The sequence below is a fragment of the Saccoglossus kowalevskii genome, chromosome 11 (genome assembly GCF_978046115.1).
Source record: "Saccoglossus kowalevskii chromosome 11, keSacKowa6.1, whole genome shotgun sequence".
In the NCBI taxonomy this organism is placed as follows: domain Eukaryota; kingdom Metazoa; phylum Hemichordata; class Enteropneusta; family Harrimaniidae; genus Saccoglossus; species Saccoglossus kowalevskii.
In genome coordinates, this window is record NC_140651.1 from 1,309,074 (window position 1) to 1,328,635 (window position 19,562).

Below are 19,562 nucleotides of genomic sequence, written 5' to 3' on the forward strand. Positions count from 1 at the left end.
ATTTTATTCTTGCGCCGACCACACAATAATTTGAATTTTTACTTTTTATTTCAGAGAATGAACAGCATAGGAATTATGTCCTACAAAAAGGAAGTACAGTGTTTGGTAGAGATAGAGTTATCACGAATATATTAAGGTTTGCCGAGGGAGATAATCAGGGAATTACTGATGAGAACATATCATTACAGAGTAGTATCCGAGATTCTGACACGATATCAAGCAGTGATGACATTGTGATGAATCATCTTACAAATGGTGAACTATTAGACTCAGATAAAAGTGATGAACAGAATGGCGATATCAGAGTAGTGGTTGAAAACTATTCAAGTGATGTCGGCAGTGATTCTGTAAACTCCAAGGGCAGTAGACAAAGAACTAATATGAGGGTGAGGCAGAGTCGAGCTCCAAGTGATAGTTGGTTACTAGTTGTTGTTGGTAGTCCTGGTACTGGAAAATCAGCTTTGATGGCAAGAACAGTCATGAATGCTGAAAAAGTGAGTCCTCATCTATTAATTTGACACTGTGAATCATTGCATTTAAACACTACAGCTAATGTGAGGCAACTGTGCCAAACATCAAAGGGGGATAGATTGACCTATGAAATATCTCTTAGTGTCACACTTTGTTACATAGTATGTATTTTATTTAATATGTACCAGAATAGGCAAGCTGTGAATTTGTAAATTTAATTATAGGGAACACCAACTGGTGTTGAAATGGTAGCCTAATACATTTAGAATAAACAGTATGTTGGGTCAAAAATATTGTATAACAATATATACAGTGTAGTTGCATTCTTTTAATTTTTTAGTTTTTTGAACAGTGCGCCCTCTATGCCGATATGATGCACCGAGAGTTGCTGTGATGTAACTTACTGTAAAATACTTTATTTTAGCTGGATTTAATTCTCGCTGAATAGACTTTTTTGGTGTTTTGTATGAAAATTGATTTTTGACAAGTTTAATATTCCTTCAGCCAAAATAGTGAAAATTCATTCCAAGCGAAAATAAAGTATTCCACAGTATTATGCTGCTTCACTGGCAGGTCATTAATAGTGATCTTGAAAAAATAAAATTTACTATACTTACAGAAATTGTGAATTATCATTTTATAAACAAAATAAATTAAAAACCAGATCAGGGGCCATACTCACATAATATTTTCTTTTTCCTCCCTCCCACCAGCAGTCAATAAACTGACTTATGATTTCTACAAAATCAATCATGTTAGACGGCCCAATGCTTTCAACATGGATGATGGTGTTTACTATTCAATTTAAAAAACTTCTTTTAATTTAAATTTGTTTACATTTATGGGGAGTTTAATTGTAATGTGCTACAATATTTCATGACTTGTTCTGCAATAACAAAAATTAATCCACAATTTTTATATTGCAAAGCTGAATGAACTGAATGACATATTTTATATTGCTTTTCTAATAGCATCTTTCATTGTTTTGTTTTTTTAGGCTGGTTTGGATATATTCTACCATTTTGTTGGTTCATGTCCATCATCAATTCACTATGATAATCTTATCAAGAGACTATGTAAATATTTACTGTCAGCTGATGGTACGTTCTCTTTTTCTTTGTTAATTTCACAAAGGTTTTTTTACTGATACATTGCAGTTAAGGTAGAAGCCTGCTCATAAATTAAAAAACCCAGAATTTATTCATTTTGCAATAAATTGTACTCTAAGGCAATATAAGGATTATTGACCTAAAATAAGTTGGGGGTCACCAGCCTTTTTTCGAGAAATTGATGGTTGTATTTTAGTGGAAAGTTGCTCTTTTGACACTATTATAACACTTTTACCTAGGTTCCTATGGCAGATATATAATTATGCAATATCTCAAAATCTAGCCTGGTTACATAGGCTGAAAAAATCACATATTGTTAATGATGGAGTACATTTTGTTGTTCTAAATTATTTAAAAAATCTAGATTTTAAAAAGTGTCAAAAAATGCAATTTTTTTTTTAACATTGTGTTCCATGGAATTGTTCTAAAAATAGCAATTTTCAAGAAATATTAGGACACGTTTCTCAAAAAACATAACTGTAACACACAAAATAATGGTATTTCATTGTACCATGGGACATTAGCTTCATGATTATACATAATAAACTAATGAACATTGTCATGTGATTTATGACCAATTTTGTCAGAAATTATGATTAGGCTTCTACCTTAAAGTATGACTAAGAGGCCTATAGTTAATGAATGAACATCGATGGAGCATATGACACCTGTATGTGACCTATTCAACCTTATTTGACCTCTAGTTGAGGTCTAGCAATACCCTAAACAGTTGATTAATTGTGATAATGACAGAATAGGAATACAAAGTTTTACCGTAAACCTAGTGAGTTTTAGGTGTTTTTTCTGCTACCCCATATCAGTTTGCATATTGTCTTTTAATTATTAAATGAACTTATTATAGTACGGGGCAAATAATTATTTATCTTATAACTGAACCTAATACATGTTGAAAATAATAAATAGAGCAGACTTGAAAACCATGTGTGTCCATATAAATGTGCGCAGTTTGATTTGGAGTCAAAGCATGTGATTTGACTATTTCTCAGTCAGTGTTTATGGCTAGCGAACATTATAGGTGAGAGTGGTAACACTTGATAAGGCTTGCATTCTTTATATACTGCCCTCCATGGCTAAATGCATAATTACTGTTTTTTTTTTTCAATTTGGTTTATTGAACCTTCATATTTTCAACATGATTAATCATTTTCATAATTATTTTCAGATGAAAGGTTAGTCAAACTTGATGGAGAGTATTCTGAAGAAGAGATAATCAAATTATTACCAACTTTACTGAAGGAACGATCAAGCAGGAGAGAACAGTTGTTGATTGTCATTGATGCCGTCAATCAGGTATGAAAAATATGCAAATAACGTATCTTTATTTATTTTTACCTAGTTGAATGCAACGTTTATTGTCTTTCACAAAATAATTGTTTTCATATTTAAATTGTGAATATTGTATTCATATCTGTAACCAATTGTACATCTATTTGTTTTAACAAGTGTGAAGACAGCCTACAGTTTGATTCACATGCAATTGACGTACGATTGAAATATCTATAAATCACATAAATATAGCAATTTGAGTCAATGTAAAAATACTTTTGTGTGGGAGAAAAATAGGGGTCAATTTAGTATTTTCTGTTGAAATCAAGGTTATAAATACTTTTATAACACATGGCAGTTCCTTGACACATCTGTGAATGCATGGAGGAAGGTCAAAGGGCAATGATTATAAATAAAAACATCATCAACATCCTTGTTTCAAAGATTTTATTTGCTTTTTAGTACTGAGTGGTGATAATTTGAGATTAAATTTTTTACATATGATTCATATTTTTTAAAACATATTTATGTCTTTCCTGTGTGTTACTATTGCTGTTTATACTTATTTGGGCCCAAGTCATGGTGAATCTTGATGTGACTGAGACTGTGTTACTATTCATAACAATGATTTTTCCACACAAAAATATTTTTACATTGGCTAAAATGCTATATTATAAACATTTGTATTTCAATCGTACGTGAATCAAACCATATGCTGTCTTCACACTCGTCATTAACAAAGAAATTATGGGAAAATATTGAAAAATTATCAAAGTGATACACCAACATTTTGGAACAAAATATTATATTGGCTTTTAAAGTTGATTACCATATTGTTTGTATAAATAAGATTGGATTCTGTGTCTGCAATGACTTGTAAGGTTGATGCCTTAGCAATGTTTTATTTTTAAATTAGTGTCAAATTGAATTCACTTCCCTTAGGTGATAGTTGAGAAATAAATGGCTGCGTAATCCTGGCTAGATGCTCCTACATGATTTAAATATCAATCATTCTTTTAGCTCCGCTGTCGACAAAGTTAACATAGCGGAGCTGTTCATATTACCGATTGTCCCTCGTCGTCGTCGTCCGACGTCAGCAACTTTACAATTTCAACTTCTTCTTCGAAACCGCACGTCAGAATTTTCTCAAATTTGATATGCAAGTACCTTGAATGGTTCTTTCTCAGATTTGTTCATTTCATGTCAAAATCTCAAATTCTCTAATTTTGATGAATATTTTTGTTATGTTTGGTAAAAAGTGATATTTTCAACTTCTTGTTACAAACGGCAAGTCCAATTGCTTTGATATTACATATATAGGTACTATACGTGGACCTCTCTCAGATTTGTTCATTTCGTGATGATATCTTTAATTCTCTAATTTTGGTGAATAATTCTGTCATTTTTGGTAAAAAGTGATGTTTTTGACTTCTTGTTAAAAACCGCAAGTCCGATTGTTTTTATATTACATATATAGGTACTACATGTGGACCTCTTTCAGATTTGTTAATTTCATGATGATATCTTCAATTATCTAATTTTGATGATTATTATTGTCATTTTTGGTGAAAAGTGATATTTTTGAATTCTTGTTAAAAACAGCAAGTCTGATTGCTTTGATACTATACATATTGTTCATTTTCTAATGATATCCGACTGGCTGCTTGTTTAAGTCTTCAGAAGATCAACATTTAAAGATGCTAATAATTAAAATATTCATATTTCAATCAAATAATTTATTCATGGAATAAATATGGAAACAAGTACTAAATTATACAAATCACAACTGACGAAATATTATACCAATCTTTTTTCTTCAACAGATTCTTGTACATGGGTTGGTAAATGTCTTTGCAAATATTGACTTCTTGATTTTAATTTAAAACCACAAAATCCAATTTGTTGTATATTTGTACATTTTGAGAATTTCATAAGTTTTATTTTGTACAGTTGTATGTGTGATTACTGGGTGTGTTTTGTAAGTGTTATTGTGTTGGTCACAGCATATGACTTATCCAAACTTTGTGTCAAATAAATTAGGATATTAGTCAACATTCTATGAGGTACAGAGCCAGCATTGTCTTACATCATAACATTCTATGAGGTACAGAGCCAGCATTGTCTTACATCATAACATTCTATGAGGTACAGAGCCAACATTGTCTTACATCATAACATTCTATGAGGTACAGAGCCAACATTGTCTTACATCATAACATTCTATGAGGTACAGAGCCAGCATTGTCTTACATCATAACATTCTATGAGGTACAGAGCCAGCATTGTCTTACATCATAACATTCTATGAGGTACAGAGCCAACATTGTCTTACATCATAACATTCTATGAGGTACAGAGCCAACATTGTCTTACATCATAACATTCTATGAGGTACAGAGCCAGCATTGTCTTACATCATAACATTCTATGAGGTACAGAGCCAGCATTGTCTTACATCATAACATTCTATGAGGTACAGAGCCAACATTGTCTTACATCATAACATTCTATGGGGTACAGAGCCAGCATTGTCTTACATCATAACATTCTATGAGGTACAGAGCCAACATTGTCTTACATCATAACATTCTATGAGGTACAGAGCCAACATTGTCTTACATCATAACATTCTATGGGGTACAGAGCCAGCATTGTCTTACATCATAACATTCTATGAGGTACAGAGCCAACATTGTCTTACATCATAACATTCTATGAGGTACAGAGCCAACATTGTCTTACATCATAACATTCTATGAGGTACAGAGCCAGCATTGTCTTACATCATAACATTCTATGAGGTACAGAGCCAGCATTGTCTTACATCATAACATTCTATGAGGTACAGAGCCAACATTGTCTTACATCATAACATTCTATGAGGTACAGAGCCAACATTGTCTTACATCATAACATTCTATGAGGTACAGAGCCAGCATTGTCTTACATCATAACATTCTATGAGGTACAGAGCCAACATTGTCTTACATCATAACATTCTATGAGGTACAGAGCCAACATTGTCTTGCATCATAACATTCTATGAGGTACAGAGCCAGCATTGTCTTACATCATAACATTCTATGAGGTACAGAGCCAACATTGTCTTACATCATAACATTCTATGAGGTACAGAGCCAGCATTGTCTTACATCATAACATTCTATGAGGTACAGAGCCAACATTGTCTTACATCATAACATTCTATGAGGTACAGAGCCAGCATTGTCTTACATCATAACATTCTATGAGGTACAGAGCCAACATTGTCTTACATCATAACATTCTATGAGGTACAGAGCCAACATTGTCTTACATCATAACATTCTATGAGGTACAGAGCCAACATTGTCTTACATCATAACATTCTATGAGGTACAGAGCCAGCATTGTCTTACATCATAACATTCTATGAGGTACAGAGCCAACATTGTCTTACATCATAACATTCTATGAGGTACAGAGCCAACATTGTCTTACATCATAACATTCTATGAGGTACAGAGCCAACATTGTCTTACATCATAACATTCTATGAGGTACAGAGCCAACATTGTCTTACATCATAACATTCTATGAGGTACAGAGCCAACATTGTCTTACATCATAACATTCTATGATGTACAGAGCCAACATTGTCTTACATCATAACATTCTATGAGGTACAGAGCCAACATTGTCTTACATCATAACATTCTATGAGGTACAGAGCCAACATTGTCTTACATCATAACATTCTATGAGGTACAGAGCCAACATTGTCTTACATCATAACATTCTATGAGGTACAGAGCCAACATTGTCTTACATCATAACATTCTATGAGGTACAGAGCCAGCATTGTCTTACATCATAACATTCTATGAGGTACAGAGCCAACATTGTCTTTCATCATAACATTCTATGAGGTACAGAGCCAACATTGTCTTACATCATAACATTCTATGAGGTACAGAGCCAACATTGTCTTACATCATAACATTCTATGAGGTACAGAGCCAACATTGTCTTACATCATAACATTCTATGAGGTACAGAGCCAACATTGTCTTACATCATAACATTCTATGAGGTACAGAGCCAACATTGTCTTACATCATAACATTCTATGAGGTACAGAGCCAACATTGTCTTACATCATAACATTCTATGAGGTACAGAGCCAACATTGTCTTACATCATAACATTCTATGAGGTACAGAGCCAACATTGTCTTACATCATAACATTCTATGAGGTACAGAGCCAACATTGTCTTACATCATAACATTCTATGAGGTACAGAGCCAACATTGTCTTACATCATAACATTCTATGAGGTACAGAGCCAACATTGTCTTACATCATAACATTCTATGAGGTACAGAGCCAACATTGTCTTACATCATAACATTCTATGAGGTACAGAGCCAACATTGTCTTACATCATAACATTCTATGAGGTACAGAGCCAACATTGTCTTACATCATAACATTCTATGAGGTACAGAGCCAGCATTGTCTTACATCATAACATTCTATGAGGTACAGAGCCAACATTGTCTTACATCATAACATTCTATGAGGTACAGAGCCAACATTGTCTTACATCATAACATTCTATGAGGTACAGAGCCAACATTGTCTTACATCATAACATTCTATGAGGTACAGAACCAACATTGTCTTACATCATAACATTCTATGGGGTACAGAGCCAACATTGTCTTACATCATAACATTCTATGAGGTACAGAGCCAACATTGTCTTACATCATAACATTCTATGAGGTACAGAGCCAACATTGTCTTACATCATAACATTCTATGAGGTACAGAGCCAGCATTGTCTTACATCATAACATTCTATGAGGTACAGAGCCAACATTGTCTTACATCATAACATTCTATGAGGTGTACAGAGCCAACATTGTCTTACATCATAACATTCTATGAGGTACAGAGCCAACATTGTTTTACATCATAACATTCTATGAGGTACAGAGCCAGCATTGTCTTACATCATAACATTCTATGAGGTACAGAGCCAACATTGTCTTACATCATAACATTCTATGAGGTACAGAGCCAACATTGTCTTACATCATAACATTCTATGAGGTACAGAGCCAACATTGTCTTACATCATAACATTCTATGAGGTACAGAGCCAGCATTGTCTTACATCATAACATTCTATGAGGTACAGAGCCAACATTGTCTTACATCATAACATTCTATGAGGTACAGAGCCAACATTGTCTTACATCATAACATTCTATGAGGTACAGAGCCAACATTGTCTTACATCATAACATTCTATGAGGTACAGAGCCAACATTGTCTTACATCATAACATTCTATGAGGTACAGAGCCAACATTGTCTTACATCATAACATTCTATGAGGTACAGAGCCAGCATTGTCTTACATCATAACATTCTATGAGGTACAGAGCCAACATTGTCTTACATCATAACATTCTATGAGGTACAGAGCCAACATTGTCTTACATCATAACATTCTATGAGGTACAGAGCCAACATTGTCTTACATCATAACATTCTATGAGGTACAGAGCCAGCATTGTCTTACATCATAACATTCTATGAGGTACAGAGCCAACATTGTCTTACATCATAACATTCTATGAGGTGTACAGAGCCAACATTGTCTTACATCATAACATTCTATGAGGTACAGAGCCAACATTGTTTTACATCATAACATTCTATGAGGTACAGAGCCAGCATTGTCTTACATCATAACATTCTATGAGGTACAGAGCCAGCATTGTCTTACATCATAACATTCTATGAGGTACAGAGCCAGCATTGTCTTACATCATAACATTCTATGAGGTACAGAGCCAGCATTGTCTTACATCATAACATTCTATGAGGTACAGAGCCAGCATTGTCTTACATCATAACATTCTATGAGGTACAGAGCCAGCATTGTCTTACATCATAACATTCTATGAGGTACAGAGCCAACATTGTCTTACATCATAACATTCTATGAGGTACAGAGCCAACATTGTCTTACATCATAACATTCTATGAGGTACAGAGCCAGCATTGTCTTACATCATAACATTCTATGAGGTACAGAGCCAACATTGTCTTACATCATAACATTCTATGAGGTACAGAGCCAACATTGTCTTACATCATAACATTCTATGAGGTACAGAGCCAACATTGTCTTACATCATAACATTCTATGAGGTACAGAGCCAGCATTGTCTTACATCATAACATTCTATGAGGTACAGAGCCAACATTGTCTTACATCATAACATTCTATGAGGTGTACAGAGCCAACATTGTCTTACATCATAACATTCTATGAGGTACAGAGCCAACATTGTTTTACATCATAACATTCTATGAGGTACAGAGCCAGCATTGTCTTACATCATAACATTCTATGAGGTACAGAGCCAGCATTGTCTTACATCATAACATTCTATGAGGTACAGAGCCAGCATTGTCTTACATCATAACATTCTATGAGGTACAGAGCCAGCATTGTCTTACATCATAACATTCTATGAGGTACAGAGCCAGCATTGTCTTACATCATAACATTCTATGAGGTACAGAGCCAACATTGTCTTACATCATAACATTCTATGAGGTACAGAGCCAACATTGTCTTACATCATAACATTCTATGAGGTACAGAGCCAACATTGTCTTACATCATAACATTCTATGAGGTACAGAGCCAGCATTGTCTTACATCATAACATTCTATGAGGTACAGAGCCAACATTGTCTTACATCATAACATTCTATGAGGTACAGAGCCAACATTGTCTTACATCATAACATTCTATGAGGTACAGAGCCAACATTGTCTTACATCATAACATTCTATGAGGTACAGAGCCAACATTGTCTTACATCATAACATTCTATGAGGTACAGAGCCAACATTGTCTTACATCATAACATTCTATGAGGTACAGAGCCAGCATTGTCTTACATCATAACATTCTATGAGGTACAGAGCCAGCATTGTCTTACATCATAACATTCTATGAGGTACAGAGCCAGCATTGTCTTACATCATAACATTCTATGAGGTACAGAGCCAGCATTGTCTTACATCATAACATTCTATGAGGTACAGAGCCAGCATTGTCTTACATCATAACATTCTATGAGGTACAGAGCCAGCATTGTCTTACATCATAACATTCTATGAGGTACAGAGCCAGCATTGTCTTACATCATAACATTCTATGAGGTACAGAGCCAGCATTGTCTTACATCATAACATTCTATGAGGTACAGAGCCAACATTGTCTTACATCATAACATTCTATGAGGTACAGAGCCAACATTGTCTTACATCATAACATTCTATGAGGTACAGTGCCAGCATTGTCTTACATCATAACATTCTATGAGGTACAGAGCCAACATTGTCTTACATCATAACATTCTGTGAAGTACAGAGCCAACATTGTCTTACATCATAACATTCTATGAGGTACAGAGCCAACATTGTCTTACATCATAACATTCTATGAGGTACAGAGCCAACATTGTCTTACATCATAACATTCTATGAGGTACAGAGCCAACATTGTCTTACATCATAACATTCTATGAGGTACAGAGCCAGCATTGTCTTACATCATAACATTCTATGAGATACAGAGCCAGCATTGTCTTACATCATAACATTCTATGAGGTACAGAGCCAACATTGTCTTACATCATAACATTCTATGAGGTACAGAGCCAGCATTGTCTTACATCATAACATTCTATGAGGTACAGAGCCAGCATTGTCTTACATCATAACATTCTATGAGGTACAGAGCCAGCATTGTCTTACATCATAACATTCTATGAGGTACAGAGCCAGCATTGTCTTACATCATAACATTCTATGAGGTACAGAGCCAGCATTGTCTTACATCATAACATTCTATGAGGTACAGAGCCAGCATTGTCTTACATCATAACATTCTATGAGGTACAGAGCCAGCATTGTCTTACATCATAACATTCTATGAGGTACAGAGCCAACATTGTCTTACATCATAACATTCTATGAGGTACAGAGCCAACATTGTCTTACATCATAACATTCTATGAGGTACAGTGCCAGCATTGTCTTACATCATAACATTCTATGAGGTACAGAGCCAACATTGTCTTACATCATAACATTCTGTGAAGTACAGAGCCAACATTGTCTTACATCATAACATTCTATGAGGTACAGAGCCAACATTGTCTTACATCATAACATTCTATGAGGTACAGAGCCAACATTGTCTTACATCATAACATTCTATGAGGTACAGAGCCAACATTGTCTTACATCATAACATTCTATGAGGTACAGAGCCAGCATTGTCTTACATCATAACATTCTATGAGATACAGAGCCAGCATTGTCTTACATCATAACATTCTATGAGGTACAGAGCCAACATTGTCTTACATCATAACATTCTATGAGGTACAGAGCCAGCATTGTCTTACATCATAACATTCTATGAGGTACAGAGCCAGCATTGTCTTACATCATAACATTCTATGAGGTACAAAGCCAGCATTGTCTTACATCATAACATTCTATGAGGTACAGAGCCAACATTGTCTTACATCATAATATTCTATGAGGTACAGAGCCAGCATTGTCTTACATCATAACATTCTATGAGGTACAGAGCCAGCATTGTCTTACATCATAACATTCTATGAGGTACAGAGCCAACATTGTCTTACATCATAACATTCTATGAGGTACAGAGCCAACATTGTCTTACATCATAACATTTTGACAAATTTATGAGTAGTCTCCCACTTTAAATGCCCATCGTTTATACATGTATGTATTTATATAAAAAACTTTAAATCTGCCAACAATCTCAGTCAACTCAGAGTCATCTAGAATGTCAAAATCTGAATAAAAGGTTAAACTGTTACTAAAATAGATGATTTTTATATCATTATCAAATTGTAATTTCCTGTCTCAAGAGCCTCTCTATGAAACATTTACTCTATAGAAATTCACATGATTTCCCCAAGTAATGAAATTAACTTACATTCTTTATGCTTATATTAATATATTTCATGTAAATAGAAACAATATTTTATATTCTTTCAGTTATCCGATGGCAAAGAGACATCACATTTACAATGGCTTCCAGCCACTATATCTGGTATATATGTCAAATGTGTTGTCAGCACGGTAGAAAATGCTCGGTCATTACAAATATTACATGACCTTTCACCTTCACCATGGGAACTAATTGTCAGGCCATTAAACACTTCAACCAGAATAGATATCGTACAACATTATCTTGGAAGATACAGCAAGGTAAGATGTTATTAAAGTAGCACGAGGGGGAAAAACAAGGAATATGTACCATAATTGCTATTAGGGCATACTCCGCCAATTACTGAGCATTTGACTATCTCAGTATATAAGTTTTCAGAAAGCTGGGATATAGGAAAATACATTTTGTGTTAATTAATATATGCTTAAGAGACTTAAGTTATGGAGAACCTTAATAAAAAAAAAACTTTTTTGTGTGGAATTGTGTGGAATGTGACTGCCCTGCCTTAACGACCTCTGTGAAATCTTTATTGTGATTCCCCTGTCTTAAGGACCTCTGTGAAATCTTTATTGTGATTTCCCTGTCTTAACGACCTCTGTGAAATCTTTATTGTGACTCCCCTGTCTTAAGGACCTCTTTGAAATCTTTATTGTGATTCCCCTGTCTTAAGGACCTCTGTGAAATCTTTACTGTGATTTCCCTGTCTTAACGACCTCTGTGAAATCTTTATTGTGATTTCCCTGTCTTAACGACCTCTGTGAAATCTTTATTGTGACTCTTCTGTCTTAAGGACCTCTGTGAAGTCTTTATTGTGATTCCCCTGTCTTAAGGACCTCTGTGAAATCTTTATTGTGATTCCCCTGTCTTAAGGACCTCTGTGAAACCTTTATTGTGATTTCCCTGTCTTAAGGACCTCTGTGAAATCTTTATTGTGATTCCCCTGTCTTAAGGATCTCTGTGAAATCATTATTGTGATTCCCTTGTCTTAAGGACCTCTGTGAAATCTTTATTGTGAATCCCCTGTCTTAATGACCTCTGTGAAATCTTTATTGTGACTCCCCTGTCTTAAGGACCTCTGTGAAATCTTTATTGTGATTCCCCTGTCTTAACGACCTCTGTACACAGACCTGAAAGTGAATGTATCATATACGGTAACAACAATTTTGAAGTGTATATTTTTTTGTTCTAGAGACTTGATCCAAATCAGCTAGCACTGCTGACTAAATGTGATGGTGCCAAGAATGCTCTGTGGTTAACATTGGCATGTGAGGAACTGCGTGTATTTGGTGTATTTGAAAGACTCACTCAAAGGATACAGACATTGCCCGGCAAGCTAGAGGGTCTTTTATCTGATATACTTAACAGATTGGTGAAGGAAGATCTCACTGACTGCATCGCCAAGGTAATTTATAATAAGTCATGGCAACCAACCATAATGCATATCAAAGCACAAAAATCAAAAACCTTTAGACAGCAAAAACAACATGCTTAATCAAATATACATACCGGTAATAAAAAAAGAAATAAAAGAGAAATATATAGACAGGAAAAGAACCCAGGCCTGACTGAATATCAGTAAAACCTTGAAATATGTATGTTTTACTTTACAGGTGTTAAGTCTACTATATTGCTCACAGGCAGGTCTTCTTGAAACAGAATTGCAGATGTTACTTGGTGATGTGGAGTCCAACACTCCTTTACCAATGCTACCATGGGCTCAGGTTAGACGAACATTGAAACCATTTTTACGTAACATTGGTCTGGTTGGTGGTGTTGAGAGATGGGATTTCTTCCATCAATCCATAGCAAAGGTATGATAGATTTCTTTTAAAATTATTTATTAGTTATTATTCATCATTGTTGTAGTATCAATGTATATCAATGATGTTGTATATTATAAATCAGATGTTGTATATTGTAGATCAGGTGTTGTATATTGTATATGAGCTGTTGTATATTGTGCATCAGATGTTGTATGATTTATATCAGGTGTTGTATATTGTACGTCAGGTGTTGTATATTGTAGACCAGATGTTGTATATTGTAGACCAGATGTTGTATATTGTAGACCAGATGTTGTATATTGTAGACCAGATGTTGTATATTGTAGACCAGATGTTGTATATTGTAGACCAGATGCTTTATATTGTAGACCAGATGTTGTATATTGTAGATGAGGTGTTGTATATTGTATATGAGGTGTTGTATATTGTATATCAGGTGTTGTATATTGTAGACCAGATGTTGTATATTGTAGACGAGGTGTTGTATATTGTATATCAGGTGTTGTATATTGTATATCAGGTGTTGTATATTGTAGACCAGATGTTGTATATTGTAGATGAGGTGTTGTATATTGTATATCAGGTGTTGTATATTGTATATCAGGTGTTGTATATTGTAGACCAGATGTTGTATATTGTAGACGAGGTGTTGTATATTGTATATCAGGTGTTGTATATTGTAGACCAGATGTTGTATATTGTAGACCAGATGTTGTATATTGTAGACCAGATGTTGTATATTGTAAATCAGATCTTATATATTGCACATAAGGTGTTGTATATTGTATATATCAGCATTGTACAATGTAATGTTGAAATTTTAGCTTTTAAAAACAAAAACCACATGTTTTCCTTTTTAACACACACCATCAATTAATTAATTTACTAAATGTTTTCATTAATAATTATTTTTAACTTAAACAGGCAGTTGAAGATCACTGGTTACAGGATGTGGAAAACCGTAAAAACTGTCATCTGGAGTTAGCTGATTTTTATCAGTATTATAACAATAATAACTTTGCTGTTACTCAAAATCTCCCATATCATTTACAAAGAGCTGGTCAGATTCAAAGAATGGTAGAATTTTTCCAGAAAGATCAACGTTCTTTACAAATGAACCAGGCACACAAGTCACAGTATCTCAGGGTAGGTTACATTCTTCTTAAATCTTTGTACATCACATTTTTTACCAACCACATTTGGGATTTTACATCTGTAATTAAAGTTTAATTCTTGTATTTATAAAAGCACTGACCAAATATTTTTTTCGCGGATTAATTTCTAGGATAGCAATAACTTTTATTTTATAGTCTATGTATGGTAATGTAATTTTAGTGCCTCATTCCTATCCTCGTACATTTTCTTAAATATAGTTTAAACAATTTTAGCAAGTGCAATAGACATAGACATGCACCTTAATTTGTTTCACTTTCACTTGTGATCTATGTTTTTCTTTGCTATGTCTTAAACCGGAGGGGTCGTCACGCAACAAGTGTTCGAATTTGATGTAAATAAACAATCTGTTGTATTTGCTACTTAGGATTCAAGTATCAAGGAAATGCTCGCGACAACCCCTTCGCTTTAATATGACAAACACAAAGATAACTTTCAAAAATTTAACGAGGACTGTGTCATTTTCATAGACTTGTTTTGTGTGCTAAATTAGATAACCAAAGATTAAATTTTAAGCAATGATGAGTTGTAACATTATAGCTTAATTCATTTGTTTGAATTTGGTGGAATATTTGGCATATTGTTATGTATTTTCTAAATAAATTTTGAACATAACTTCCTATTCCTATTTTGTGAGTGATAAGACCTGGTCTTACAGTGCATTCCTTTCATTTGACAGCAATTCCGATGTCAAAGACAGATTACCAATGTGATGGCAGGATTTGGTAAAAAGCTGATGATCTGTCATTTTTGTCAACTGAAACAGGGAGCTTTCAATCCCGGTGGATTTCAAAATCATAATTGTTGCGTGATCTGTGGTGGATTTGTTCATTTCAAGAAAGATGACAGTATAGGTAGGTTTGTTATAATAACTCAAACACATATTTTCAATAAAGTTAATGATACCTTACCCTTATGCATACTACATTTGATATAAATAATGTCTGCCTGTCTGCCTCTGTCTGTCTGTGTGTCTTCAGCATTTTCTAATAAATTGTTTTGTAGATATCATGGAATGTTTCCATGATGCAATTGGCTGAAAGAAAAATATTATTTGCATAAATTAATATTCATGAGAAATGAAATAACTTGTCTTTTCAGAAAAAATGTATCAAAATGCTTTCTGATTAACTGATTCTATCATGAGCTGAAGTGTTTTCATCAGAATACAGAAAACTGTTGAAAATAACCAACATTGTTTTCTGTAATGTGATCGTAGCAAGTTAAGGAATTCATGGAGGAACATTAATATTTCATTTAGTACTATTGCCAAAAAAAAATTTAAATAACTTTTACCAGTGACATGTTTTCTAATTAGTATGCATTTTGAGCAATCTTTGTATGTGTGCTCAGTTTGAAATTTCATTCTACTCAATAAATTTCATAAATGCAAAAAACAAATTACTCAGAATTTAAAAAAATACTTTAGTGAATTAACATTATATCTTTTCTCAATATGATTTTTGTTTTTCAAACAGGGAAACCATGACATTTATGTCTTGCTCCCACTTGTTTCTTATACTTACACTTATGCACACCATCAACTATTGTTCCAAAACTACTATCCATTCAACTTGTTTCTATTTTATTGTTGTTATAGTAAATTGAAAAGTTTTTATCTGTTTTATTTTTCAGCTTATTTATGTCAATTTCACATGCCGCGTACACCGCCCTCATGTGATTCCTGCTTCCTCTGCAATAAGATGTTTCCAGGCGGTGGTCCAGTGGCTTCAGTGACAGGATATGTGTGTGTTTGGTGCAGATATACTCCTTTCTCTGCAAAATGTGTCAAAATACTGACAGAAAACGATAAATACTGATAGTATATGTTTTATATTGTGTAATATATCATTACAACAAACTGATCAATTTGTGGACTTTTTATAACATGTGTGATTTGTAGAGATATATTTATGGAGGCTGGTGTCTTAGCAACACATCAACAATCAAGTATTGTAAATAATGTACATAAAACTTGACCATTATAGATAGGATTTATTTTTGATAGCTTGCACAGCATTGAAGTTGAATGCAACACTGTGACATAATATATATAATAGTAATAATATATATATATTTAAATTTGCAATCACATACACTTTCATATTGTGTACAATATATACATATAGGAGGTTCTTAAATATTTGATTGAACACAACCAGGCAATATGCATGGTAATTATTTATTGAATTTAATGATCAGCACATGATATAAAGATAAAAAGCACTGTCATGTATTATGTAATGTTTTAAATGTTTTGTACATTTTATCAACTTGCCAACTTTGTCACCTTCACCAACTTTTTATGTTTTAAAAATTACTTTCTATGAATTATAATGATAAAAAATGATGTATATCAGATGTGTTTTGAAAGAGTACTGTATACTAAAGTATGAATGTATATCAGATGTGTTTTGAAAGAGTACTGTATACTAAAGTATGAATGTATATCAGATGTGTTTTGAAAGAGTGCTGTATACTAAAGTATGAATATAATAAGAGCACAAGGTCTAGATGAGAAAATAAAAAGTGATATTTGCAAACAATTGTATATCGATAATTATGATGTTTGCTCCAGTATGTTCGTACCAATGTATAGATTATATTGAGGTAGTACTGCAGTCAGAGGAAAATACTTGGTACTACTTGGTTACTAAGAGATTTGTTGGAATTACATACATTTAATTTGACATCAGTTGGTACATATTATGTGTTGTAAAAGGCTATTGTAACATTCTGTGGGAATTCAATTAACCAACATGTCATTTTACAACTTTGACTCAATGTATGTACTGATTATGAGAATATACTTTTTGCAGAATTAGCTATTTTATTTAATTAGCTATTACCTACCTAATCTTGGATTTAGCTATAAGCTACATCTTGGATTTAGCTATTAGCCACATTTTGGATTTAGCTATTAGCCACATCTTGGATTCAGCTATTAGCCACATTTTGGATTCAGCTATTAGCCACATCTTGGATTCAGCTATTAGCCACATCTTGGATTCAGCTATTAGCCACATCTTGGATTCAGCTATTAGCCACATCTTGGACTTAGCTATTAGCCACATCTTGGATTCAGCTATTAGCCACATCATGGATTTAGCTATTAGCTACATCATGGATTTAGCTATTAGCTACAACCTGGATTTTGCTTTTAGCTACATATTGGACTTTGCTTTTAGCTACATCTTGGACTTTGCTTTTAGCCACATCTTGGACTTAGCTATTAGCCACATATTGGACTTAGCTATTAGCCACATCTTGGATTCAGCTATTAGCCACATCTTGGATTCAGCTATTAGCCACATCTTGGATTCAGCTATTAGCCACATCATGGATTTTGCTATTAGCTACAACCTGGATTTTGCTTTTAGCTACATCTTGGACTTTGCTTTTAGCTACATCGTGGTCTTTGCTTTTAGCCACATCTTGGACTTAGCTATTAGCCACATCTTGGATTCAGCTATTGGCCACATCTTGGATTCAGCTATTGGCCACATCTTGGATTCAGCTATTAGCCACATCATGGATTTAGCTATTAGCTACAACCTGGACTTAGCTATTAGCCACATCTTGATTCAGCTATTAGCCACATCTTGGATTCAGCTATTAGCCACATCTTGGATTCAGCTATTAGCCACATCTTGGATTCAGCTATTAGCCACATCTTGGATTCAGCTATTAGCCACATCATGGATTTAGCTATTAGCTACATCATGGATTTAGCTATTAGCTACATCATGGATTTAGCTATTAGCTACAACCTGGATTTTGCTTTTAGCTACATCTTGGACTTTGCTTTTAGCTACATCGTGGTCTTTGCTTTTAGCCACATCTTGGACTTTGCTTTTATCCACATCTTGGACTTAGCTATTAGCCACATCTTGGACTTAGCTATTAGCCACATCTTGGATTCAGCTATTAGCCACATCTTGGATTCAGCTATTAGCCACATCTTGGATTCAGCTATTAGCTACAACCTGGACTTTGCTTTTAGCTACATCTTGGACTTTGCTTTTAGCCACATCTTGAACTTAGCTATTAGCCACATCTTGGATTCAGCTATTAGCCACATCTTGGACTTAGCTATTAGCCACATCTTGGATTCAGCTATTAGGCACATCTTGGATTCAGCTATTAGCCACATCTTGGATTCAGCTATTAGCCACATCTTGGATTCAGCTATTAGCCACATCTTGGATTCAGCTATTAGCCACATCTTGGATTCAGCTATTAGCCACATCTTGGATTCAGCTATTAGCCACATCTTGGATTCAGCTATTAGCCACATCTTGGATTCAGCTATTAGCCACATCATGGATTTAGCTATTAGCCACATCATGGATTTAGCTATTAGCCACATCATGGATTTAGCTATTAGCTACAACCTGGATTTTGCTTTTAGCCACATCTTGGACTTTGCTTTTAGCCACATCTTGGACTTTGCTTTTAGCCACATCTTGGACTTTGCTTTTAGCCACATCTTGGACTTTGCTTTTAGCCACATCTTGGACTTAGCTATTAGCCACATCTTGGACTTAGCTATTAGCCACATCTTGGACTTAGCTATTCGTTACATCTTGGATTCAGCTATTAGCCACATCTTGGATTCAGCTATTAGCCACATCTTGGATTCAGCTATTAGCCATATCTTGGACTTAGC

At 34.3% G+C, this 19,562-nt stretch overlaps 1 protein-coding gene across 2 annotated transcripts in view; it reads left to right on the forward strand.

The window, feature by feature from the left end:
* The window catches only part of LOC100377029 (telomerase protein component 1-like), a 29,257-nt gene extending 11,818 nt beyond the window's left edge, over positions 1–17,439 (forward strand). For both annotated transcript variants that reach the window (XM_085505612.1, XM_085505613.1), the window contains exons 8-16: positions 55–494; positions 1,469–1,571; positions 2,764–2,891; positions 11,984–12,196; positions 13,126–13,338; positions 13,547–13,747; positions 14,645–14,866; positions 15,573–15,747; positions 16,529–17,439. In XM_085505612.1, the coding sequence (XP_085361738.1) occupies positions 55–494; positions 1,469–1,571; positions 2,764–2,891; positions 11,984–12,196; positions 13,126–13,338; positions 13,547–13,747; positions 14,645–14,866; positions 15,573–15,747; positions 16,529–16,713 (1,880 nt within the window). In that variant the 3' untranslated portion in view covers positions 16,714–17,439. The remainder of the gene's footprint in view (positions 1–54; positions 495–1,468; positions 1,572–2,763; positions 2,892–11,983; positions 12,197–13,125; positions 13,339–13,546; positions 13,748–14,644; positions 14,867–15,572; positions 15,748–16,528) is intronic.
* The last annotated feature ends 2,123 nt before the right edge of the window (positions 17,440–19,562 follow it).